At 42.1% G+C, this 27,170-nt stretch overlaps 1 protein-coding gene across 8 annotated transcripts in view; it reads right to left on the bottom strand.

Moving 5' to 3' along the window:
• ACKR2 (atypical chemokine receptor 2) overlaps nt 1-27,170 on the bottom strand; it is a 73,844-nt gene that overhangs the window by 20,324 nt on the left and 26,350 nt on the right. For 3 of the 8 annotated variants that reach the window (XM_082348684.1, XM_082348685.1, XM_082348683.1), the window contains exon 2: nt 23,574-23,863. The exons of 3 other annotated variants lie outside the window; for them this stretch is intronic. Coding sequence is in view for 1 of the 5 variants with exons in the window: in XM_082348683.1 (XP_082204809.1) it covers nt 23,574-23,628 (55 nt within the window). In the remaining 4 variants the exon portion in view is untranslated. Of the gene's footprint in view, nt 1-14,784; nt 14,893-23,573; nt 23,864-27,170 lie in introns of those variants that run through there. 2 more of the 8 variants (XM_082348676.1, XM_082348678.1) reach the window with 1 other exon arrangement.

Genomic DNA, 27,170 nt, shown 5'->3' with positions numbered 1-27,170 from the left:
AATAAAATAAGAAAATTCTCAACAGGTGAGGTCAAGTGTAACTCAGAGTCAGCTGAGATCACACTGTCCTTTGAAACGGAATGAAATGGGCTTGCCTCCAGCAGGGAACTGCCCCTGCTAAAATTCCCAGGAGCTTATGTTGTCACGGTCACTTCGAGCTCTGAGTCTTTGTAACCTTGAACTCCCCAGCCCACTCACAGGTCACCTCCCACAGCTGTTCCCTGCCCCAGCAGATCCAGGAGTGGGACTCACCCTCGTCACTCGACTTTGTCTCCTCAAAATCATTCACATGACTCATTTGTGAGCATGACAGATATTCCTTAGGTTTGGGGCAATGGTTGGGTTTCAAGTTGCCATGTGCCTGGGCCACTCTTCATCCTCTGACTCCCCTCCCCACAGACACCCTCCCCTCATTAGTGAAGATCAGCCTCTGTAATGCCTCAGGTCTCACCCAACAGCACAGAAGACCTGGCAGAGGCTCTGAGATGCCACCCTACCCTGTCCCCATTCTCACCCAGTCCCTAGGGGTAGAAGGGAAAAGTGTGGTGATACATATTCCTCCCCCTTAGAACTTCATTTTTGTGACGACAGATTTCTGGGCAATGTGGCAAAGCCTTGGACTCCCTCTCAGAATAATATTTTTTAAAACACAAAACAAAATATGTTAAAAATGAATTATAGTCCAGAACTGGAAACAATCCTAATTGCCCTTCAGTGGGCAAATGGTTCAACTAACTGCGTATGTGTCTACCATGGAATACTTCTCAAGGACAGAAAGGAACAAACTATTATCTACACAATTTGGATACATCTCAAGGGAATTATACATAATGAAAACAAGGCAATCTCAAAAGGTTACACACTTCTACAACCTTCTGAAAATATGTAAACCTTAAAAGGGTAGAGACTTCATTATATAACATTCTTGAAATGACAAAACTGTAGAGATGGGGAACAGAATAGTGGATGCCAGGGCTTGGGAAGGGAGAGGGAGGCAAGAGTCTGCCTATGAAAGGACAGCATGAGGGGTCCTTGTGGTGATGGAGTTGTCTGGGGGCACACATATCTACACATGTGATAAACTGCATATAAAACTGGTGAAATCTGAATAAGGTATGTGGGTGGATATAGCAATGTCAATTTGCTGGTTGTGACAATGTACAATAATTTTGCAACAGGTTACACTGGGAGAAACTAGGTGAAAGGTATACAGGATCTTTCTGTATTATTTTTTGCAAATGCAAGTCTACAATTATGCTAAGATAATTTTTTTTAAATGTAAAAAGTTATTCTGAAATGCAGTTCTTAAAGTATTTTAAAAACACATTTATGATATAGTAATATATGCATTTCATTATTGACACATTTAAAAAGATCTAGTGACAAATCTTACAACTACCATGACAGTGATGAATATAAATGATATTTTAAGATACCTGTGACAAGGTCCTGCTAATATTACTGTTTTGTTGCTTACATTCATAATCAAAGATGTTAATTTTGTCAGAGGTTAATGAAAATAAAAATGTAAATTTTCTTCCTATCCAAATTCAGGTTTCCCTGAGTCATATCATGCGCCCCCAAGTTAAGAACTCCTGCCTTGTTTAAAATGGCAACTTGCCTCCTCCGTTTTACAAGCTATAATGAACACAGAGGGCAAAGAGTAGTAGAGGGAGCGTCTCTGGAAGAGGCGGTGGTCACACTGCATTGGTCATGGCAGGGTGGGGCATTTTTGAAACGTTAATCGATGTTTCCCCCTATTGACTTTCCCTCCACTCAAATAGCCAGACCTTAGGAAAGATCTTTGAATTTTCCTTGTCCTTAGAGTACAGGAGTTTGAGGAAATTAAGGTTCTCTTTCTATCCTACATCAAACTAAAATAATATTCCCCAGGCTGGGGAGATGATGAGAGGCCTGAGGGAAGCACGTCAATCTAGACGCTAGACTGACCCTGTGCTCTGCCTACCGGTCAGAGACCTGGGGTTTGTGCAATCCAGGGGAAGAGAGACATGGCACACGGTGAGTCCAAGGTGAGTACGGCCACAGGCAGCCCCATCCCATTCCCTAGCTTGGCATAGAAGCAACAAAATGAACTGCCAGGCCTGAAGGTGCTGGCGGACCATACTGAGTGTGGATGTATAGGGCTGGTGACCAACAAGGAGGCAAGAAATGACGTCTAAGTGGAGGCCCATATGGACAGATTCTACCGAGAACCATGTGGCACGGTGCTTGGCATGGGCCTTGGCACTGACTGAATCTCTCAGACCTGATGCAATTCTGGGCAAAGGGTGACCCTCACACTGACTGATATTTATTTTCCATTATCCTGTGGATCGGAGTCTCAAAACAGAAAATAAGTTGTTCTAGAAAATATAATCCTATGTTCTTATATACTTGAGTTTGTGGTCAAGAGCTAGTGGCATAGCTCCTGCAGCAGGTGCTGTTGCTGGTGCTCCTATACTCTACCCTCACTTATACCTACTTAGTGTACACTGGCTGACTCCCTACTGAAAACACCCACGCTGCTTTGTCTGAGGGCTTGCTCTGTCTAACAAAGCCTGTTTCACCCCTGCCCACCAGTGCCGCACGCCGGAAGTTCCAGGGAAGTAATGCCTCTCGCCACCTCAAGAGCCCTCAACCAATGACTGGGCCAGAAGTTCCAGGGAACCAACGCTTCCCGCTCCCTCAAGAGCCCTCAACCAATGGCTGTGGTGAGTTGTTACACATATAGCCCACATCCCTTGCCCTTTGGGTGAAATAACTCTCAGGTGTATGGTCTATACTGTTTTCTTGAATTTCTCCAATGGGATTACACTCCAGTTACCCACAGGTGTAACTGGGTTGATAACACATCCTTTAGGTGACCTTCCCTCCCCTGCCTCACTTCCCTACTATCCTGCCTGTGTCTCCATCTCCCAAATAAACTACTACTTGAACCACATGACATTGCCAATGGCTGACCTTCTTTGCCTTATTAAAAAAAAAAAAAAAAAAGGCAACTTTATATAGTTCAAACTAAAATTTAGCTCAAATCTCTGTCTCTGGGTCTGCTAAGACATTTATCTATATACTCCATCCAAGAATTGTCCCCTTGAGTTGCCACCCAGCCACCTCTGCGGTGGATCAGTGGGAGGAAACTGCTGAACCAAATCCAGGAGAATGAACCCCTGAGATATAGAGAGGACCAGTCTGCCTCCTCAGGTTCCACAGGACAGTGGGTCTCAGGAGAGGTGAGGCAAAACAACACAGAGGCTGCTTCAGGTTGGGGATATGCTCCACCCAGATATTACATATCACAGTGGGAAGTGTAGCCATAAAATGAGGAAACCATGAGATAATAAAATGCTGTAATTGGAAATGTGATGAAGTGTTTGGAAGCAGAAGCCCTGGGTGTGGGCTGAAAATCTGCAAAAAGGAACATTTGTATGATCTCAGGAATGTGACTGTGAAAAGCACCAGGGCCCTATTTGGCCTGATTCCAGGCCTGTCTCCTAGAGAACTCAGTCCCTTGGAGGTGGAGGGCCCTGGGCATATAAATGGTCTGGAGAACACTTTGGCTAAATCAGAACCCCGAACATAGGGACTTCCCTGGTGGCACAGTGGTTAAGAAACTAAGCCCGTGCGCCACAACTACTGAGCCTGAGAGCCACAACTACTGAAGCCTGCACGCCTAGAGCCCGTGCTCCACAACAAGAGGAGCCACCGCAATGAGAAGCCCGCGCACCACAACGAAGAGTAGCCCCAACTAGAGAAAGCCCGCGCGTAGCAACGAAGACCCAATGCAGCCAAAAATTAATAAACAAACAAACAAACAAATAAATAAGAGCCCCGAACATAACACAGCACGTTAACCACCCAGCAAAATTAATCTGCCTCCATGGCTCAGAGGGTGTGGGGACCACCCCACTAGGCAGCAGGGCAGGAGCAGAACTTGGACCAGAAGCCAGGCCTGTTTCCATCCGAGCAGATGCTTTTGCCTGTAACCCACAGGAGGAAAAGCATTAACCTAGCAGTCCACTGCACAAGTTACACAAAATAATAATTACCCCGACTACCCATAATGTGCTTTGATATTTTCAATTCTATTGTTTCACATTTCTTAAATGCTGGACATGACACATTAACTGATTTCACAACTCACTTCTGGGCGGTGACCCACAGTTTGAAATACTGCCCTTGAATGTATCCAGAAATGAAAGGATGTGGACAGTAATGCTAGGCTTCTCCTAAATACTGTGTATTTACCATCAGCCTCCATGTCCCATTCAAGGCTGCAGAGAATGTTGGGCTGGGCCACGAGAGCCTCTAAAATTCTGTAAAGTGGACATAGAGAACAGACTTATGGTTGCCAAGAGGGAAGGGGGGGGTTGGATTGGGAGTTTGGGATTAGCAGATGCAAACTACTATAGATAAACGAGGACCTACTGTATAGCACAGGGAACTATATTCAATACCCTGTGATAAACCATAATGGAAAAGAATAGGAAAAAGAATTGTATATATATATATATATACACATACATATATATGTGTATATATATGTATGTATATACAACTAATCACTTTGCTGTACAGCAGAAATTAACACAACATTGTAAATCAACTATACTTCAATAAATTAAAAAATAAAATAAAATAAAATTCCGTAAAGTGAAGGTGGTTCCTATTTCCTAATCCAGTGATTCAAACCAGGCATTGCCACTACTTTCACATTCTTTGCCACATCCCATACCACCTGTACTATGTATTATTGTGTGAATATTCTAAATCAACTCATCACTTTTTAAAACTTAAATACTCACACTAGCCTTGTCTTATGGAGTACTACTGGTAAAATCAAAGGTTTGGAGTTATTCCCTGATGCAAAGTAAAACAAAAACACAGTGATGAAAATAAAACATGCCTTCTGTGTTCCACGTTAAATCATAGAGCTAGTGGCCCTCCCTCCCCTGCTCTTTTCACAAGAAAATAATCCAGCCTCTGTATAGTTCAAACTGTCCTTAACCCGTAGAAAGGCTTTGTCCTTCTGTCTGTCCACCTCTCCAATGATAATCAGCACTATTTTCATGGCTAACGACATTTAAACTCATTTAATCTTCACACCAGCCCTATGAATTTCTCGGGTCACTCCATTTTACAGATGAGGAAGCAGGTATGGAGAGATCAGGCAGACTTGCCCATAGCTAGGAAGTGATGGAGCCAGGTTTTGAACACAGGTCGTCTAACAGCAGAGCCTATGTGCCTAACTACTGTGTTGTACTGCCCCCCTCTGAAGGTGCCCATCCCTAATGTCAGCCCTAGTGTTGCCTCTTACAGGATAGCTTCCTGGACTACCCGTCCCATAATATTGTTCTTCCTCTATTCCCAAAGCACTCACTTCTTGCCTGTTTAATTCATTTGTAGGTTAATCATAAACTACTTGGAGACACTGCCTCTACCAGGCTGGGAGCCTTGAAAGGATGGCTACATGTTATTCTTCTGTGTATCTCTGCGTCCAACAGCCTGTCTGAGGCATTGGAGGCCTTCAGTGTCTCTTGGGCCCTGTGATCTCTCCTTGTTATTTAACAAACGCCCAGCACTCTCTGCAAGTCTCCAGCTCACAGGCTGGTTTCCAGTAAACCCTGGGAACAGTCAAAGGGTAGGGAAGATGAGTCAGAGACAATAGAATCAAGGGGTCTTAACCTGGGTCCACAGATTCCCAATGGACCCACGCCTAGTATGCAGGAGGTCTCTGAACTTAAATGGGAACAAGATTACATCCTTATTTTCACTGGCCTCTGATGGAAATTCAGCATTTCCTTCAAATGGAATTCGACCTGTGACTTTGTCACCAGTAAAGTCACTGATAGTTTCATTTCACATCACTATTATAGCAGACAATCTCAAAATATTTATACTCATCATTTCCTGGAAATTCTGGTCGTTTTCAGACTCACTGCTATATCTTGTATTTAAGACATCAGTAAAGAAACACATATATAGCATATACCATGCCACAGTAGGAAAAAATATCTTAGATCTGTATTTTAATAGGATTGGCATTTCTTGGCAATTTCAATAGGATCAGTAATCTTATGTGTTTTATTTTATACTTTTAAAAACATTATTTTGAGATGGGCCCATAGGCTTCACCAGACAGCCAGTGGAAGCCACGGTACAAAAAAAAGGTTAAGAGCTGGGTTTGGAGCAAGACAGATCTGAGTTCAAACCTTAATTCTGCCATTTACAAACCAAGTTACCTGGGCCTCAGTTCCCTCATCTGTATAATGGGGATTACTACTTACCTTACTGAGTTAGCATCTAGCATCTGAATAAAGGTGATATCCAAACCCAGCCTAGACTGCCTCGTGAAGCAGACAAAGCCTGGGGATAGTGGAGCCCTCAGCTTCCCACCTCTCCTGTCAGAGAAGTCATTTGTCCGCCTCAGTGTGGCTGAGACCAGCTCCCTGTGGCAGGACAGAAAGGCTAACTTCAGACCCTTCTTAGATACTCTATCCCATTTCTGAGCCCAGAATCTGCACCCCACTCCCCAAATTGGCTGACATTATGTGTCTCACAGGAGGGGCCAGTCACCCTCCTTTAAACACTGACATACATTTCCACACTTTTCCACTGGGTGGAGCTAGTTCACACTCTTAATCTGTCAGCAGGACCAGGAGCAGAGCCAGAACATTTCGGAGTTGGGACCATCCCCCAACCCAGCCCCTGCTTCCTGACGCTCCCCCCGCTCCCGCCCCCAACCACCCTAATTGAGCCTGACGTGCAGAAGAGTGCCCCCTCTGTGCCCCTTTCCAGTAACCCACTACTCTTAGAATGGTGGTGACTATCCTGACTTTTAATATCATAGATTAGTTTTGCCTGTTTTTAAACTTTATTTAAACATAGTCATATTGAACATATTCTTTTGTGTTCGATTTCTTTTGCTCAACATTATGTTTGTGAGAGTACATGCCACTGTAGTTCATTTATTCTCATTGCCCTGTAGGTTCCATTGGGTGAATATTCAATAATTTATTTGTCTGTTTATTGTTGAGTCGGCATTTGAATAGAGTCCAGTTTAGGGTTTGCTTTGTGGTTGCTCCCTGGAGGATGGTATCCATGCCTCCACCCATCCAAAATTGGTTTGGAGCTGGAGACTAATGATGCAATACACTCACAAGAGGATTTGAAAGATTAGTAACATAGCAAAGCTTTCTGGGGAGAGCAAGGCCCACATTCAAACCAGCCTGCTTGGCTTAAGCAGAAGGGGCAAGTGGCTCTAGTTTTTACAGTGGTTGGGGAGAAGACTCCCTCTCCCACTGACTGAAGTTTGAGTGGTCTTAATATCCCACTCATGTCAAGGAAGCAAGTACCCGGGTTTTCTTATTGGCATGTCCAGGAGTGGGGCAAAAAAAGGAAAAGGGGAGTGATGGGGCTTGCAGGCTATCATGATCAAACATCAAAAATAGAATCAGAGGGCTTCCCTGGTGGTGCAGTGGTTAAGAATCCACCTGCCAATGCAGGGGGACACGCGTTCGAGCCCTGGTCTGGGAAGATTCCACATGCCGCGGAGCAACTAAGCCCATGTGCCACAACTAACTGAGCCTGTGCTCTAGAGCCCGCGAGCCACAACTACTGAAGTCCATGAGCCACAACTACTGAAGCCCGCTCGCCTAGAGCCTGTGCTCTGCGACAAGCGAAGCCACCACAATGAGAAGCCCATGCACCGCAACAAAGAGTAGCCCCCGCTCGCCACAACTAGAGAAAGCCCGCGCACAGCAACGAAGACCCCAACACAGACATAAATAAATAAATAAATAATAAAATAAAATAAGGTACTAAAAAAAATAGAATCAGATTCTTTATTACACCATTACTACAAGTAGTACTGCTATGAACATCCTTGTATAAGCCTTTTGGCAAATATTACTCATTTCTCATGGGTGTCTCTAGGAGTGCAGTTGCTGGGGAATATGTTTGTCTTGGGTAAATACTGCCAAATAGTTTTTCAAAGTGATTGTACCAAATTACATTCCATTCAACATGCCAGTTTGTCTATCCACTCTGCAGCTGAGGGACATTTGGTTTGTTCCCAGTTTTCTGTGATTACAAATAAAGCTGCTATAAACATTCATATGCAGGTTTTGGGGTGAATATAGGTTTTCATTTCTCCTGGGTAAAAACTAGGAAAGAAACAGCTAGGTTGTATGGTAAGTATATGTTTAGCTGTGTAAGAAACCAGGCAAATCGTTTTCCAAGGTGGCTGTACCATTTTGCATCTCCACCAGCAAAATATGCGAGTTCTAATTGCTCCACAATCCCCTAAGTACTTGGATTGGTCAGTCTTTACTTTTAGTCATTCTACTAAGTGTGAAGTAGTATTTCATTGTGGTATTTATTTGCATTTCCTTAAGAACTAATGACATTGAACATATATGGATGCCAACTTGCCATCCATATATCTTCTTTCGTGAAGTGTCTTTTCAAATCTTTCGTCCATTAAAAAAAAAAAAAAAAAGGCTGTTTTCTTACTACTGAGTATGGAGGGCTCTCTGTTTATCTTGGATATAAGTTCTTTATCAGGTATATGGTTTGCACATATTTTCTCCTAGTTTGTGACTTGTGTTTTCATTATTGTAACAGTGTCTTTTGAAGAGCAGTAGTTCTTTTTTTGTTTGTTTGTTGTTTGTTGTTTTTATTTATTTATTTATTTATTTTTGGCTGCGTTGGGTCTCCGTTTCTGTGCGAGGGCTTTCTCCAGTTGCGGCAAGCGGGGGCCACTCTTCATCGCGGTGCGTGGGCCTCTCACTATCGCGGCCTCTCTTGTTGCGGAGCACAGGCTCCAGACGTGCAGGCTCAGTAGTTGTGGCTTACGGGCCTAGTTGCTCCGCGGCATGTGGGATCTTCCCAGACCAGGGCTCGAACCCGCGTCCCCTGCATTGGCAGGCAGACTCTCAGCCACCGCGCCACCAGGGAAGCCCCAGAGCAGCAGTGCTTAATTTTCGTGGAGTACAAACAATTTTTTTCTTTTATGGGTTGTGCTTTTCGTGTCTTATCTAAGAAATCTTTGCTTACCCTCAGGTCACAGAGATTTCCTCCTATGCTTTCTTCTAGAAATTTTATAATTTCAGGTTTTACATTTAGGCCTGTGATTAATGAACCTATATTACCAAAACTTCAGAAGGTATTACTTGAAAGGGGGTTCTGATATTGGACATATTGAAAGAGGTCAGAGTTTATGTCCAGTAAAACACTGAAGCTATATAAGGAGGGCCACAGTTTCTGTGCATAGAGTCAAAAGTTAAGGATTTCTGCTAATCCAGAGTTTATCTTTCAGAAGAAATGGCATGAAGTTCTAGGGATGATGGGGGCTGCTTTCCTCCCTGTATCCTCTCTTTGATAGATGTACCATCTACATACAGTACATATTTGGTAGCCTACAAATATGCCCTTTCAGGCTATAAATAATTTCACAGTCTTGGCTTTGTTTCTCTGCTCCTCAGAGAACCATTTGTTTGGCCTTTCAAAAAGTTAAGAGTTGGGAGGGAGACTTGTTTAATGTAACATGACAAGCAAACCCTAAGTAGCATAACAAATACATAGAGAGTTCATCTTGCAATCAGGATAATTAAATTTTTTTTTCAATTTTTGGCTGCGTTGGGTCTTCATTGCTGCACGTGGGCTTTCTCTAGTTACGGCAAGCGGGGGCTACTCTCCGTTGCGGTGCGCGGGCTTCTCATTGTGGTGGCTTCTCATTGCAGGGCACAGGCTCTAGGCACGTGAGCTTCAGTAGTTGCAGCACGCGGGCTCAGTAGTTGCGACACGCGGGCTCAGTAGTTGCGGCACGTGGGCCCTACAGCACGCGGGCTTCAGTAGTTGTGGCATGCAGGCTCAGTAGTTGTGGCGCACGGGCTTAGTTGCTCTGTGGCATGTGGGATCCTCCCAGACCAGGAATCCAACCCATGTCCCCTGCATTAGCAGGCAGATTCTTAACCACTGCGCCACCAGGAAAGTCCCAGGATAATTTGTAATGAATAACTTTTAACAATTGTCCACCAATGTCCAGGATCTACCTGAACCAATAGAAGGATTATTCCTCTTATGGAGTGAAGAACCTGGGATACTTCTTTAATTTTAGAGGTTATCTTTTTCTATCTACCTTGAGCCACAGTTAAAGTTCATGAGCTATTTTATTCTTCCTTTACAGAGGCAAAAGACAACTTGGTTTGTGAAGCCCCAGTGGCATTAGTTGCATTAGGCCTTGTTCTAGAATTCCCACAGGTTTTACAATGGGCCTTGCAAGTTAAAAAACAAACAAACCAGTTCCAAGGATTAGCACTAGAAAAAGGACATGAAACCAAATGTTCCTATAGGTGAGTAGTTCTCTATATTACAAAGCAGCTAACCAGCAAACATGCTATGTCAGGGAGGATCCATGTCTTACTTAGGTAGCCTTTAAGTGAGGGAAATTTTTATAGCATTTAGCACACTGTGTCCCAAACGTGGAATAAGCAGCAATCAGAGAACTTTAGAGACAATGCTAAAGTCTGTTGTGCACCAACTGCCAGGTGGTCATGGGTCACCACTGAAAAAGACATTTGAAGGAGAAGCTATGATGGAAAGGGGCAGGGAAGAGGGACCCTCCTGATATGCAGCAGTAAACTATGGTGGTAAGCAAGGTGAGGACTTAAGAATCCTATAGTACTAGCCCGGCAGTCTTCTCTTTCACACACTGGACCTGAGGGTATTTATCTGGCATCTCCACACAGTCCCACACTTTGTGGTCTTCACTCAGTGCATCTTGAATGCCACAAAGTAACCCCCTTTTCTTTCTAGGCTAAAGCTTCCCAGGGCTTTGGTGGTCTCTATGAATTGTATCCAGATTTACCTTGTTTGCTATCAGTTTTGATGTAGTTGTGGCTGGTCACCCTTGCATCCTTGAGGATGGTCTACAGCCTCACAGAGCCATAGGGATGGCCAAGAGAACATCATAGGGCTCTTTCCATCTAGGTTCTTTATTGAAATTCCTTTTCATAGACCCTGTATCCTGCTAGAACATGCATGCTATATGGATTCTAGGGTAGCCTGGGCTGCAAAGGAACCCAGGACATAACTGAGTACTTGACAAAAAGAATGCAAAAGACAAGTAAGAAAGCTCTCAGGGTTGGAGTGACACTACTGGAAAACCAGCTAGATAACAGTGTTGATATGGCTTGAGTCTCGAGATCTGGTAGATTGAAGAATTGCAGCGTCAGAATTCATCTTGATCTTGGAAGGGTTTCAGGCCATGTAAAGCTCCCTTGTTGCTGTTTTATTTAGTTTTCCTTAGTGCCATAATTTTGCTTCTAGCTCAACAGAGCTTTGGAAGTTGGAAGGGATGTGTGGTTTGTAATGTATACACGTTTGAAAAGTTGTCCCATAAAATGAGAACATTAGTCTGAGTTTAGATACAAGTCTATCTTTTCCCAGACAGGAATGCATTTTTCGAGTTCTTCTGACTGTGGTAACATCTGCCTTCCACTAGGGGTCGCCTCACACTACCCAGAGAATAAGCCTAACAACTCAGATCCAGTGGACGACTCCTAATGATTGGATCATCTTTTTTGGGTGACAGATGAAAGGCAGTACACATAAGAAAAAAAACAATAAATTGGAAAACCCAGGTCAAGCCTACCATTTTTTATTCTATCATGCTCCTTCATTTGATAGGCAGGGAGGAGAAGGAGGGACCTGCGACCACAGGTTGCCCATCTTGGTGGAGGCTATAAATAGGTAGCACAGGATAGGAACCTGCTAGTGTGCGGGCAGCCTTTTCTGTATCAGGGCCCCATTTTGTAGAGGCTCTTCGGTGGTTCTTACATTGGAAAGTGACAAGGGGCTAGAGACCAGAACAGGGAGCTTATAAATGTATTCACACAATGGCCTGCTTCATCTCAAGCACTTCCCTTTATGGACTTCAACTGCTTTAAATAATAAACAAAGCTTTCCTGGGGAGAAATTCATACTTATAAATCCCATACACTAAACTTTAAATGTTAGGAATCTAAAGGTCTCTTAAATGTCTCAATATTAAGAATAATTTAGTAAGATTTCACCTTAGAAAAATGTATATTGCTCAAACATTTCAAACCAGTTACAAAGCTGTCATTCTACCAGACCAAACCCACCCTTCCTGTGACAAATATATAAAGCATCAAATATGTAAAGCCACTTACTTACTTCACACACAAAAAATATTAATGCTAATGGGTCTCTTCCCTTAAATATTTCTATGCTTTATTCTGAAGCTTCCCAGATTAAAAGATGTTTACCCACCTAAGGAAGGACGTTACCATACCAGTGTCTGCTAGCAGACTGTTGGGCTGGGAGGCTGAGAATCTTATTGAGAACCCATGGGCAACACTAAACTCTATATATGATTATGTTAATGACTCCAAAATGTCAAAGTGGTAATAACTGGGTGAAATAATATAATATAATATAATATAATATAATATAATATAATATAACATAATATAACATAACATAATATAAATATAATACACAATATCTTGGATTTTCTTTAAAATACTCTAGGAGAAAAAAGAAAACGTTGGGGCTTCCCTGGTGGCACAGTTGTTAAGAATCCGCCTGCCAATGCAGGGGACACAGGTTCGAGCCCTGGTCCGGGAAGATCTCACATGCCGCGGAGCAACTAAGCTCTTGCACCACAACTACTGAGCCTGCGCTCTAGAGCCCGCGAGCCACAACTACTGAGCCCGCGCACCACAATGAAGAGTAGCTCCCATGTGCCGCAACTAGAGAAAGCCCGCGCACAGCAACGAAGACCCAGTGCAGCCTAAAATTAATTAATTAATAAATAAAAGAAAAAGTTAATACATAAATATATACCTAAATACATAAATAGGGGAGTGATCATCTAGTCCACTTCCCTGGGTTCAAGTTTTATGTTACGCATTTTTCTCCCTAAAAGTCCACAGCTCTTAGCCATGTTGATTTTTTGACTCAGTGTCAAAATCTTAAGATACATAAATGTACATATGTTAAGATATGTAAATACCTTTACATAAATATCTCTAGAGACCCTTGAACTTGAAGACCTGATGGAACTGTGCATTCTTTCATATTCATAGGACTATGTAACTCTTGAGGATCTTTAAAATTAGATCCAATTGGATTTTGGATATTTTATATATATACATATATATATGTTTGGGGTTTTTTTTGGCCGTGCCACACGGCATGCAGGATCTTAGTTCCCCAACCAGGGATCGAACCTGTGGCCCCTGTAGTGGGAGCGTGGAGTCCTAACCATTGGACTGCCAGGGAAGTCCTGGATTTTGGATAGCTCACATGGTTTTCTTCTGACTCAAGGGCAGAACGTATAGGTTCATGCTACTAATATTCCCTTTGAGTCAGAAAATGTCTCTTAACTGCTATTTTTAACAGTTTCTGTATTCTTCATGACACCAATAAACGAGTTAATAACATGATTGAGTAGCAAACTCAACAGTAATGCTCAACAGTGTTTCTACTTAAATTCTTGATTCTGTGATTGTACTTCCTTTTCTTTTATACTGAAAATCTTGATTCCTAAAATAATACACACAATCACTAGTATGTTCATTCTAATACAATAAAATGGTTTAAAAATACCATATTAATATGATCAATAAAGCTACAGAATAAAGTCTAAGATTTTTTATGCAGTTTCTTTTTTAAACTGTCTCCGCAAGTGTCACTCCCATTAAGTATGTGTGGGCAAACCATGTTCTAGAGGTGTGCTGTCCAATACAGTAGCCACTGGCTATATGTGGCTATTGAGCACTTGAATGTCCGAATTGAGAAGTGGTGCAAGTATAAAGCACACACTAGATTTCAAAGACTTAGCACAATAAAAGAATGTAAATATCTCATTAATAATTTAATATTCATTATATCTTGACGATATTTTCAATATTTGGGCCTTAACTGGCAAGCAGGACTGCCCCACAACTGGAGTATTAGTAGGCAGAAGATAAAGAAACCACCCACTCATGCAGATGAAATTTGCCCTCCAGCACCCCCTACTGATAGACTTAACCCTGAGCCTGCTGACAGGAAGAAATGTTCTAATATCACAAGCAAAGCAATGAAGGGTGGATTTGGAATAAGGAGGCATTAAGTGACAACTGGGACACCTCTAAAGGTAGGAGGGCTTGATCTTTTGCTATCAGGAGCTTTTTACAGGTACGTAAAAGACTTCCCAGAAAAGAATTTCACCAATAGCCTTAATGAGGTTTTGCCACTTCTGCTGGGTGGAAATTTCCTTGTTTTCTCACAGATCTCTGACTCAGTCTGGCAATGATGAGAGTTTGTTTGTTTTGCCTTAAACATTTCGGGAAATGATGGTCCCAGGATCAGTCTTGGAACTTCTGGGCCATCTCTGGTATAACCAATTCCAAATTATACAAAACAGGGACCAAAATGTTTTAAATTAACTGACTGGAGAGATGCTGGAGTTTCCTTCCTGACCCAGACAGAAGCATCCATAGAACATTTATCTAACCTAAAGGGAAAGAGAGTACACCTGATTTAGAGGGATCTGAGAGGAGAGGGTTACAACACAGGTCAAACAGATAGACCAACAGGTTTAATTTATGATGCTTGCCAGAAGAAACAAAACCTTTCTGAAAAGTAAACCAGCCCAGGGACAGACCTTAGGTACAGCATCACCAGGAGTGGAAGGTAAGGGAGGAGAACATAAAAGTAAGACATTCAGGGATCTCATGAGCTGGGCACCTGCTGCTTCATCCTACATCATACCTCTGTTCTTCTGCTGTGTTGCTCTATATCCCGCTGACTATGCCAAATCGTCAGGGGTGGCGGAGTCACAGACAAAATTTCAAAGCAAGATGTTGTTACTCGTAGGGACTACATTGCAGAAGAAAAGAAGGGAGAATAGGGTCATGGTAGATGGGCCTCTGCCCCAGACTCCTCCTGTCTCCCCTTATGTTCCCTGGGGCAACTTATAGTTGAGGGACACCACTTCAATTTCTGCCATGTCCTGTTCTGTATCCCTTTTGCCTCTCAGTTGACACAATGGAGAGACGACTCAAAGAGGAAAGCCACGTGGTGAAAGGACAAAGTGCAGGGGGCTGGTAGTCAAGAGGTCTTTCTAGTCCCAACTCTGAAATTGGTGTTTTGTAGGAATAAGGCCTCTCTGGGCTTCAGGGCCTTTATCTGTAAAGTTAGAACTGTTCCAACTCCAGGGCCCTATCAGAAAAGTCAAAGGATGAAAGAGCTGACAGAGCTAGGATTTGGGGAAAAGGTGAAGAGAAAAAACAGCAGAGACAAAAGTCCTTGGCCTGATCTTCTGGTATTAGCATTGGGGAAGGTGACTCACTCTGGCCCACCCAGAATTGCCCATTAGTCCTGGCCCACCACTCCCATTTTCTCCCCTGACCTCCTTGGGAAGAGAATTTCTGGTAAGTCATAGACAGACTGCCTTAGTCATCAACTCAATAGGTGCTATTGCCTAGAGCACAGTCACATGGATGACTTATGTGCACTTAGTAAGCTGATCTTGTTGAAAAGCTGTAAGACTCCTGACACACCTATGTGGACACAAAGACAGCAATTTTCCTGTGCCTTGCCTCTACCAAAGCCCAGGTTTACAGCCTCCTAGGTACTTTGCACTGGTCAAGTAACATGTCTTATACATTGAGCCTCTGTGGCCCTCTCACCAACCCTCATCTCTTCTCTCGTTCTGTCCATCCAAAGCTTGCCCATTCTTCCACCCTGCTCAAGTCTGTTATCCCCCAGACAGGCTCTGTCCCTTCTCTAATTCTCCAATATCAGGTGGCTTGATGTTCCCCTCCCCCAGGAGTGTTCTGCCCAGTAGTGTTCTGACTAGCTGTCAATAAATGGGACCATGAAGACTGTAACAAAGATATTACTCATTTGGTCAAATATTACACACAACTATGGGCCAGCCCTTATATCATCCTCCTGTTTTATTTAGTGTGCACCACCAAAATTGTAGGTACTTCATAATATAATTTTATTTTCTAATATAATTCTATTTTCAGAGGTTTCTAGAGAAAACAGTTTACATTCTGGCTTGAAAACTGTCCTTACTACACTGTATTCCTGACAAGAAGCCTCCAGAAATACCCTAATTAGCCCCTGAAATCATTGGTCTTTAATCCTAAGTTAGACAGAATAAAATATCTAGCTGGTCTGTGGGATGAATTCACCTCTCCAAATCTCGTAGCCTCAGACCTTCCCAGAACATTAATATATAGGTGGGCTCTGGGAAAATAATAGGCCTCAGAAAATAATTTATTTTGGTTCCACCAGAAGTGACCCTTCTCAGGATGAACTTGATCTGACTTTCCGTACCCGACATCAAAATGTAATGTAAGTATCCTGTGACCTATCCCACTGAGATTAAAGCTTCTGACTAGAGCTCTTTCCCTTCCTTATTGACTTTACATATATTCTTTCAGGCTTATAGTTTCTTTTATGCGGAAGATTGAAGGGTGTTTGGTAGCTAAAAAACAATTCAATTTCCCCTTGCCACCCAAAATTGGCAAACAACCATCATCAAGTCCTTAGTGGGCCTTCTCCCTGTGGGTGAGAGTGTCCAAGCGGAAGCTGGGTGATCAGCTGCCAGAGGGTTCCACACTGATTGACAACTGGGAATCAGGAGTCCTGAGGGTTGTTCCAACCTCACAGCTCTGTAAGTCTCTTTCCCATGCACAGAGAGAGACAGAGACAAAGTGGACAAGCCCAACTCCTAGAGCCCTTGTACTGGCACTTGGTCAGATCCTGTGTTAAAGGTTTCTCGTGCAGATGTACTGTCTTCTTAACTAAGCTGTAGGTTCCCCAGAGGCAGAGTGCCCTGCCTTTCTTTTCCTGTTCTACTCTCTACAGTATACAGACTAGGGCTCAATGTTTAAAAGGTATTCAATAACCCCCAAATTCTCTCATCTTTTTAATGGCATGCTTTAAAGTCACTAATGAATACTGCATATTCAGGGATATGGAGATACACTTAAGACTTGGTCCTTGCACAAAAGAAACCCATAACATCAGCATGTAGAAAGACTGACTTGTAATAAAGGTTATATCACAGTTATGGGTGTTGGCATATCTGTATATCATAGTTATGGGTGACAAGTTCAAATGAAGAAATTGTACATTTTTGCTGGTGAGATGGATGAAGAAAGACTTGACAGATGAAATCCTTTGGACCTTTTACCAGGTGAAAGTGAATGCCTAAAAACTTGGATAGAACACTCCACTCAATGACAGCAGGGTACACATTCTTCTCAAGTGCACATGGAGCATTCTTCAGGATAGACCGTATGTTAGGCCGTAAAACAAGTCTCAATAAATTTAAAAGAACTGAAATCATACAAAGTATGTTCTCTGACCACAATGGAATTAAATTAAATCAACAACAGAAGGAAATTTAGGGGATTCACAATTATGTGGAAATTAAACAACATATTCCTAAGTAACCAATGAGTCAAAGAAGAAATCACAAGGGAAACTATAAAATACTTTGAGATGAAAGAAACCAAAAACAAAATACAAAAAACTTATAGGATACAGTGAAAGCAATGCTTAGAAGGAAATGTATAGCTGTAAATGCCTATGTTAAAAAAGAAAAAAGACCTCAAATCAATGAATTAACCTTCCACCTTAATACCCTAGAAAAAGTAGAGCAAACTAAACACAAAGCAAGCAGAAGGAAAGACAAAACAAATATTAGAGCAGAAATAAATGAAAGAGAGAACAAAAATACAACAGAGAAAAAAAAATTTTAAGTTGTTCTTTGAAAAGATCAACAAAATTGACAAAATTGAAAAAAAAAAAAGGAAGAAGGAAAAAAAGGGAGAAGACTCAAATCACTAAAATCAGGAATAAAAGACGGATTATAAAAAAGGAATAAAAAGGATTGTAAGGGAGTACTATGAACAATTGTACGCCAACAAATTAGATAATTTAGAAGAAATGCACAAATTTCTAGAAACATACAAACTACCAAAACTGTCTTAGAAGGAAACAAAAAATCTGAATAGGCCTATAATAAAGGGATTGAATTAGTAATCAAAAAACTTCCCATAAAGAAAAGCCCATGATCCGATGGCTTCACTGGTGACTTCTACCAAACATTTAAAGAACTACCACCAATCCTTTCAAAATCTATCAAAAAACAGAAGAGGAAGGAACACTTCCCAACTCATTCTATGAACCATTATTACTCTGATACCAAAATCCAACAAAGACATTACAAGAAAAGAAAACTGCAGACCAATATCCCTTGTGGATATAGTCACACACACACACACACACACACACACACACACACACACACACACACACAAACAATTCAACAAAATACCAGCAAACCAAATCTAACAACATATACTACACACCATGATAAATTGGAATTTTTTTCCACGAATGCAAGGTTGGCCCAACATATTAAAATCAACCAATGTAATACACCATATTACTACAATAAAAGACATAAACCACATGATCATCTCAGTAGATGCAGAAAAAAGCATTTGACAATCTTCAACACCCTATGACATGATAAAAGCATGCAATAAACTGGATAGACACTTTTCCAAAGAAACATCAAGTGGCCAATGAGCACATAAAAACATACTCAACATTATTAGCGTCAGGGAAATGAAAATCAAAACCACAATGAGATACCTCTTTACACCCACTGGGATAGCTATAATCAAAAAGATGAACAATAATATGTGTGGATGAGGATGCGGAGAAATTGAAACCCTCATTCATTGCTGCTGGGAATGTAAAATGGTACTGCTCCTCTGGAAAACAATTTGGTAGTTCCTTAAAAAGTTAAACATGGGGGAATTCCCTGGTGGTCCAGTGGTTAGAACTCTGCGCTTTCACTGCCTAGGGCGTGGGTTCAATCCCTTGTCAGGGAACTAAGATCCCACAGCCAAGTGCCATGGCCAAAAAAAAAAAGTTAAACATAAAAGTTACCATATGATCCACCAAGGTATAGATATACACCCAAGAAAATTGAAATTATATATATGTCCACAGAAAAAACATGTATATGACTGTTCCCAATAATTTTATTCATAATAGCCAAAAAGTAGAAACAATCCAAATGTCCATCAATTGATGAATGTATAAACAAAATGTGGTTTGTGTGTACATATATATGTGTGTATACATACACACACACACACACACACACACACACACATATATATATATCTCTCTGTGCATTGGAATATTATTTAGCCATCAAAAAGGAATGAAACACCTATACATGCTACAACATGGATGAACCTTGAAAGCACTGTGCTAAGTGAAAGAAACAAGATACAAAAGTCCACATATTATATGATTCCATTTTTTTTTAACATCTTTATTGGAGTATAATTGCTTTACAATGGTGTGTTAGTTTCTGCTTTATAACAAAGTGAATCAGTTATACATATACATATGTTCCCATATCTCTTCCCGATTCCATTTTTATGACATATCCAGAATAGGCAAATCCATAGACAAAGAAAATAGATTAGTGATTGCTTGCCTGGGCCGGGGGGGAGGTTGGGGGGAGACAGAGGGCGACTGAGCGTGATAGTTAATGTGTATCATCACCCAGATTTGGCATGATAAAAATGCTGGTCTGGAATTAAAGCTGACGGTTATACAACTTTGTGAATATATTAAAAACCACTGAATTGTACACCGTAAAGGGGTGAATTTTATGGTATGTCAATTACATTTCAATGTTTTAAAACTCAGATAAGTGATATAATCGGAATCAGTGTGATATACTTAGCATAGAACAAAGTGGAACTAAACTTTAACTTTTATTTGATCATTTGTTGCAATAATGTTAAGGAAGAAAAGCAGAGCACGAGATTCAATGGATTGTAGTAATTCATTCTGCATAAGTTTAATGGAGTTCTTGCCATCCTATGTAACTATGCCAGTTGCTTCAGAGTGTACAAAGCTGAATGGTGCTCAGCTCCTCTCCAAGGGTCTTAGAAGCTAATGGAGAGGTTAGAAGAGGACACAGTGGACTGATAGCCCAAAGAGGGCTGGTTCTGCTTGTCTACTCAAGCATTGCGTATGTCAGAGCAGGCCACCAGGCTTCCATTTCTGGGAGCCCCAGATAGGCCTCCCTGGAAAGACAATGACTGGTGAGATGAAGGCTAACAGGCTGCCCCAAAGACACTTGATTAAGTTACAGAATGAAACCACACCTTGATCTCTCAGATGAGAGAGAGAGAGAGAGAGGGAGAATGGGAGGAGGGAGCACAAGAGCACAGCTGTGGGCCCTTCTGTCCGGGGCCCTTGACTGAGAACAGGGAAGGACTGGGTCAGATTACTCTGACCCCTGACTTAGCTTAGTACAAGTTCCTCTAGACAAGAGGGTAGGGGAGGGGTGCTGTAAGACAGAAAAACTCAAACATAAGAGTTGTCACACTACAGGTTTTATCAGAGATTAAGAAAACAAGGGGAAGGGGTAACTTGTACAAGGGTTGTACTTGAAAAAGCACAACCTGGGTGGGAAGAGATGTCCTTCCTCAACTTCAACAAAGTGAAAAAGAACAGAGGCTCAGCCTGGACTGTATGGGGCCTGATAGAATAATGGGGCGTAGCTTAGCACCAAGTGATAGGAGACGGGACAGCATCACGCATAAACACCAGAGTGAGCATGACAGTTGACTCATGTCATGGGAACAGCAATGTGGAGGAGACACAGCTACTACGATCACAGGGATGAAAAGAGATGTAAGACTGGCATATAGTGGATATAGCAGGAAGATCCTAGCTTTCTTGATGGGAGCAGATTGGAGTAATAACTCTTCTGTTACCATTTTTATCATTAGGTGTGCTTCCCTGACTCTTCATATCTGAGTGGGGCCCCGAGAAACTAAGGTTACACAGAATACAAAGCAAAATGCTAGAAATGACTCAACAAAATATAAAGTGCTGGGGAAAGGGGGTGTGTTTCAAAAGAAAAATGGGTAGCATCAGGGAATTCCCTGGTGGTCCAGTGATTAGGACTTGACACTTTCACTGCTGTGGCCCGGGTTCAGTCCTTGGTTGGGGAACTAAGATCTTGCAAGCCGCAAGGCGTGGGCAAAAAAAAAATAAAAGAAACAGAAAAAGGGGCAGCATCAGCTTGAAGATCAGGAAAGATTTTATTTACAAAGGTAGTGGCATATGAAGTTGAAAGGATACAAAAGACTTTAAAAAGTGTTTTCTGATCACGATAAATTTGGTTTGATAAATACAGAAAAGAAAAACACAGAGAAAAAAATGAAAATCACAAATCATTATTCTATATTCAGATAAAACCATCATTAACATTTGAGGGGGGACTTCCCTGGTGGTGCAATGGTTAAGAATCCACCTGCCAATGCAGGGGACACAGGTTCGATACCTGGTCTGGGAAAATTCCACAGGCCGCAGAGCAACTAAGCCCGTGTGCCACAACTACTGAGCCTGCGCTCTAGAGCCCATGAGCCACAAATACTGAGCCCATGTGCCACAACTACTGAAGCCTGCGCGCCTAGAGCCTGTGCTCTGCAACAAGAGAAGCCACCACAATGAGAAGCCCGTGCACCGCAACGAAGAGTAGCCCCCGCTCGCCGCAACTAGAGAAAGCCTGCACGCAGCGACGAAGACCCAACACAGCCAAAAATAAATAAAATAAATTTTTTAAAAAAATAAATAAATTACATTCCCCTTTCAAAAAAAAACACATTTGAGGGGTATACCTTTCCTCATTTTATTTATTTATACCTCTATCTATTTATAAATATCTGTAATATCTATAAATATAGATATACAGATATGAAAGTGCATGTGTTTGTGAATATATATATACATATATATACCTACATCCACACACACACACACACACACACATTTCAAAACAAAAGTTGTGATTGATAGGGATTCTAACAGGGGAAATGGAAGGTAAGAGAAAGACCAGGCACAGGCAAGGAAAAGAAAGCACAGAGGCAATGGAACCTTCCAGAAAGAGTATGAGCTAAACAGGACTGGATTCAAATCCTGCCTCTGCTTCTATGGAAACATAAGCAAGTTACTTAACCATGCTGAACCTCAGTTTCCTCATGTGTAAAATGGGGATAATATTTACTTGATTGAGCTGTTTTAATGATCACTTGAGTACATCAAGTACGTAGCAGTGTGCCCAGAGAATGGGAGGCGCTGAGCGTGTGCTGGTGTTGTACAGCAGGCTGTTTGGTGCATGTGGTGCTGCTTGTTTCTGATGTAAGATACTTGCAGGTAAGAGGCAGGCCAGGGACACTCTCACTATAGCTCACGGATCACAAGGATTCCAGATCCCAGCTAAAGGAAAGAGCGAACTGCCCTTAAGCAACAACTCACACAATTTCAGGAGAAATCACGATCTGCGCAGGACACCTAATGCTTAGCCATCTCATGGCCTGTCATTTCCCTCTAATCAGACATACTGTACTAGGCGACAGGCCAAGGTTATGAGGTCACTTTTTCTACAGTTATTTTAATACTCATCATTCTAGAAACTCTTCTGAATCTCATAAAACAAAGTAGCAGACGGACTTTGATGGCTAGCACTTGTCTGCTGATTCACTGAGTGAACTTGGGTCAGGCACGTAATCTTTCTTTTCCGGTTTTTCCAGAAACAGGGTAGGCCGGTTCCTGTCCCTGAGCAAAAGCATCAGCACAGGGAGAGTAATTCAGGGCCACCAATTTGGGTGAAGTGTCTGTCTGCATAATCCATTTTTCTCTCAGAGTTATAGAAGTAATTGTCTGTCCATCCATCTCTGGCAAAGGAGACCATTATCCTGTCCTTATTGAGATATGGATCTAATTTAGATGTCGGCTATGTTTATGAAACCTCAATTCATTAAGCCATCAAGACAAACAGATGGTGCCTCACAATCAGTGTCACGGCAAAATGACTTGGAGGGCCTGGAGATCAGTCAATAGAAACCAATTTGCAGTGCCATTGAGTATGGCAGTGCCTTCCATAAGAGGCACCTCATTCTCAGAGAATTAGCAGGCTGTAAAAATAGCCCTAGGGCTTCCCTGGTGGCGCAGTGGTTGAGAATCTGCCTGCCAATGCAGGGGACACGGGTTCGAGCCCTGGTCTGGGAGGATCCCACATGCCGCGGAGCAACTGGGCCCGTGAGCCACAACTACTGAGCCTGCGCGTCTGGAGCCTGTGCTCCGCAACAAGAGAGGCCCGCGCACCGCGATGAAGAGTGGCCCCCGCTTGCCGCAACTAGAGGGGGCCCTCGCACAGAGACGAAGACCCTACACAGCAAAAATAAATAAATTAATTAATTAAAAAAAAAAAATAGCCCTAAATCATTGTTGGGAGAGATAGAGTGGGGGGAAGCAGAGAGGCCATCAGTATCCAAGGCAGTGGGGGAGAGGAGAGGAGGGTTCTGAAAGGGAGACTGTCAATGGTGGGTGATCAGGAGAATTAAGAAGCCACAGGAGCCCACAGTCCCTGCCCAGCTACTGCAGCCCCAGTAGCTGAAATGCAGCTAGAGTCCCTGAACTCAGGTACTCACCTCTGCAGAGAGATAGTCTTGAGTCAACAAGTATTTTCCACGTGCAGCACACCATCAGGTGCTGTGGGCGAAAATGTTTAACAGAGGTTCTGATGCCAGGGTGCTTGTAACCCAACGTTCATGCATAACCACGGTACTCTCCATCATACCAAGTACCAGGAGCCAGCTGGGGAGCCCAGGTGGAAAATCAGATTTATCCTTTGTGGTGGTAAGAGCTGTTCACCTGTGGTGAACAGAAAGCTTTTGCTTCCAGTGATCAATTCTTTCTTTGCGCAATCTAGTCAAATTACCTGTACAAATACAGATTATAAAAATAAGTCGATCTTTTCAGTTATATAGCTTATATAAGATGACAAATTTTCTAATTTTTAAAATCAGGATATAAACCACATAAAACTAAAAGACCAAATTCTGCTTACTCATTCTCTACTAAAAGACACATTTAATAAATTATATAGGATATAAAATTATATAAATTTTTTGGTCATTGTATGATTTGCATTACCGTTTTCTTTTTTTTAATTTTTATTGGAGTATAGTTGACTTACAGTGTTGTGTTAGTTTCAGGTGTACATAAAATTATATAAATTTTTAAGACGAGATGGTTGTGTTAATTCCAAATCCAATTATCTCCAAAGCAAGGGAATGAGGCAGGAAGGCTTCAGCTCAGTTAGAGAAGTTCCGTGCCCACCCCCCCCCCCAAATAACTAACAGGAAGAACAAAAAGGAATTCTGAGGAGCTTCAGTGAATCCAAGATCCATTTTTCAGTGACAACCACACAGCTTTTTGTTGGAAAATATTGTCAGTGAAAACAGTCTTGCATCAAGCGTAAAATGATGTAAATGTATTTCCTTATTTAATCTGTTTAAGTGCTTTCCTGTATAAATGATCCTCTCAACATCACTGGGCCAGTTTGGTCAGAGCACAGTACTATGAGAGTGAAGGCACAGTCTCACCTCTGCCACCGATCATCAGAAGGCTGGCTCCTTGTCATTCAGTTATCTGCCCACATGTCACTGGCTACATGTGCACAAAAGTAGGAGTAGCATCAAGGATTTACCCAGGTTTCATGTTCGTTTAGTGGGATGGACAGCAGTTCTACCAACCAAGTCAGGGAATTTAAAGAGAAAGTACAGGATTATGAGGAAAGGGTGTCCAGAGCAGGGGGAAGGAGAAGAGAGAGATAATTATGTTCAGTTACGGACATGCTGTGGAGTCTGGAATTTTATGATGTCCTGGACCCTAGTCAATTCTCCCTGGAGACTGGTCTGTATGGACTATTGCTACTTTAAAGCAGCAGGCCTTGTCAAGGTGGTAGAGGAATGACACTACAGCATGTAGCAGCCTTCCCTATCCTTAAGACCCAGGATATGGCTTCAATATAAAGAATATAATGAGCTACATACTCAATAGCCTTGTTTCCTGGCAGAGGAATGTTGACAGTCCTTTTCTAATGCATTCAACTTCACTACCAAGTACCTCAAATTCACTCAGCTCTTGAAACATCCTGCTCCAAAACCTTCAAGGGCCACCTAATATAATATTGTCCAAGTTCTTTGATTAGCGTTTAAGGTCCTCCCCTGTGAGCTTAGGCCTACTTTCCATTACTCTGGCTCTGCTTTAGTCACAAATTTTTGCCTTTTCCCCACTCACTGTCCTCCATGCCAGAACTACAATCCCATAGTCTACCTCTATTCCTCTGCCCACTGTTTCCTTTTTCTGGAATACTCTTCCAACTTATTTACATGCTAGTCATCCTTCAAAGCCCACTCATTCAAGCCCCTGTCCCAAGAAGCCTTCTTTGAAACCGCTCACTCACTATGATATCTGCCTGGATTTCCATTCAAAGCACTTATCACAGACTGCTTTTGATATTTTTCTATACCTGTTCCTTTGACCTAATCAGATGATAAATTATTTCAGGGAAGGAACTGAGTCTAATTTCTGAGTCCTGTACAGGGCACAATATACATGTCCAGTATTTGCTGACTGTGACTCTCAACTGTAGTTTGAAAATAGTCATAGATATTACCAATTTTCTCGAAAGTTTTAATATTTGTTTTAGACAAAATTCCACAAAGATCACACAGTATTTTTTTAAGGATGTCAAAAACCAGATAGTGTAGCTTTAAGCTGAGCCTTAGCCCAAATCTGAGTTTAGAAGCCCATTTCCCTTATAGTGCATATGATCATGTGTGGACAGCTACTTGGAGCATGAGAAGTTACAGAGGCTCTCTAAAGAGGGGAAATTAGCAAAGCTGTCAGAGACTTCCTGTGCTGCCTTCCTATAAATTACAGGTGGATTACTTTAATACATGAGAACCCAAATAATTTTTTAAAGTCTTCTGCATCAATATGATACTTTGAAATGACACAAAGTAAGAAGAATGGAATAATATATGTTGTACATTTGTCACCAATGTCTTATGAAAAATTTAATAGTTCAATCAGCTGTCACTGTTGTTTTCTTGTAACATGATACTGAATAAAATACAGCAGAACAATCTTTAAAAAAAACTTCTGCATCATCTGATACGGATAGGCATCATCACCATTTACCAAGATTTTGGTTTCTACATATGATCAGAAAGAGATCATTTCTTACACAAATAGGGCAGGGTCTGCATCTTTCTGCACAATGCATAGCATAGGAATTTTTAAACTAATAGCTAACGCTCCACATTTATTTCCCCATTAACCACCACTACTGTTATCCCCACTTTACAAAGGAAGAAAGTGAAGCCCAAGGTCATGGCTAGTATGTGGCTAAGCTGGGACCAGCACTGGTCTGCCTGACCCCAAATCTCATTCTCTGGAAATTAGCAAATTAGCTAACATTATTTTGATTCATATAAATCCTCTTCAGGAATGAACATGCTGTGGTCACTGCTGCAGTTAGCCTTTGTTTTTCCAGAATCAAGGGACTTGACTTCTGCTTTACTTTTTTTTTTTTTATTTAATTAATTTATTTATTTTTGGCTGCGTTGGATCTTCGTTGCTGCGCACGGGCTTTCTCTAGCTGTGGCGAGCGGAGGCTACTCTTCCTTGTGGTGCACAGGCTTCTCATTGAGGTGGCTTCTCTTTGTTTTGGAGCACGGGCTCTAGGTGCTCGGGCTTCAGTAGCTGTGGCACGCGGGCTCAGTACTTGTGGCGCAGGGGCTTAGTTGCTCTGTGGCATGTGGGATCTTCCCAGACCAGGGCTCAAATCCGTATCCCCTGCATTGGCAGGCGGATTCTTAACCACTGCGCCACCAGGGAAGCCCTTGCTTTACTTATGCATATAACTTTCATATTCAAATCTGTCCGGCTCTTTTATCGCTTTAATTAACCTAAATGAGTTCCTGATCTTCCTACTTATCTTTTTTTTTCCAATTTTTTTTTTGGCCGCACTGCGCGGCATGCAGGATCTTAGTTCCCCCACCAGGGATCGACCCGTGCCCCCTGAAGTGGAAGCGTGGAGTCCTAACCACTGAACCGCCAAGGAATTGCCCCCTACTTATCTTTTAAGCTCTCCAGCTACTGCATCAGTTGTCACTTCTTTTAGCATTACTGAGGCCCTACTGAGCTCAAAGACAGTGTTCAAGGAGATGCCTGCA

This window comes from Balaenoptera borealis (genome assembly GCF_965194805.1).
Source record: "Balaenoptera borealis genome assembly, chromosome: 12".
In the NCBI taxonomy this organism is placed as follows: domain Eukaryota; kingdom Metazoa; phylum Chordata; class Mammalia; order Artiodactyla; family Balaenopteridae; genus Balaenoptera; species Balaenoptera borealis.
Note: the sequence above shows the minus strand (reverse complement) of the source record. Positions and strands in the feature narration are given on the sequence as shown.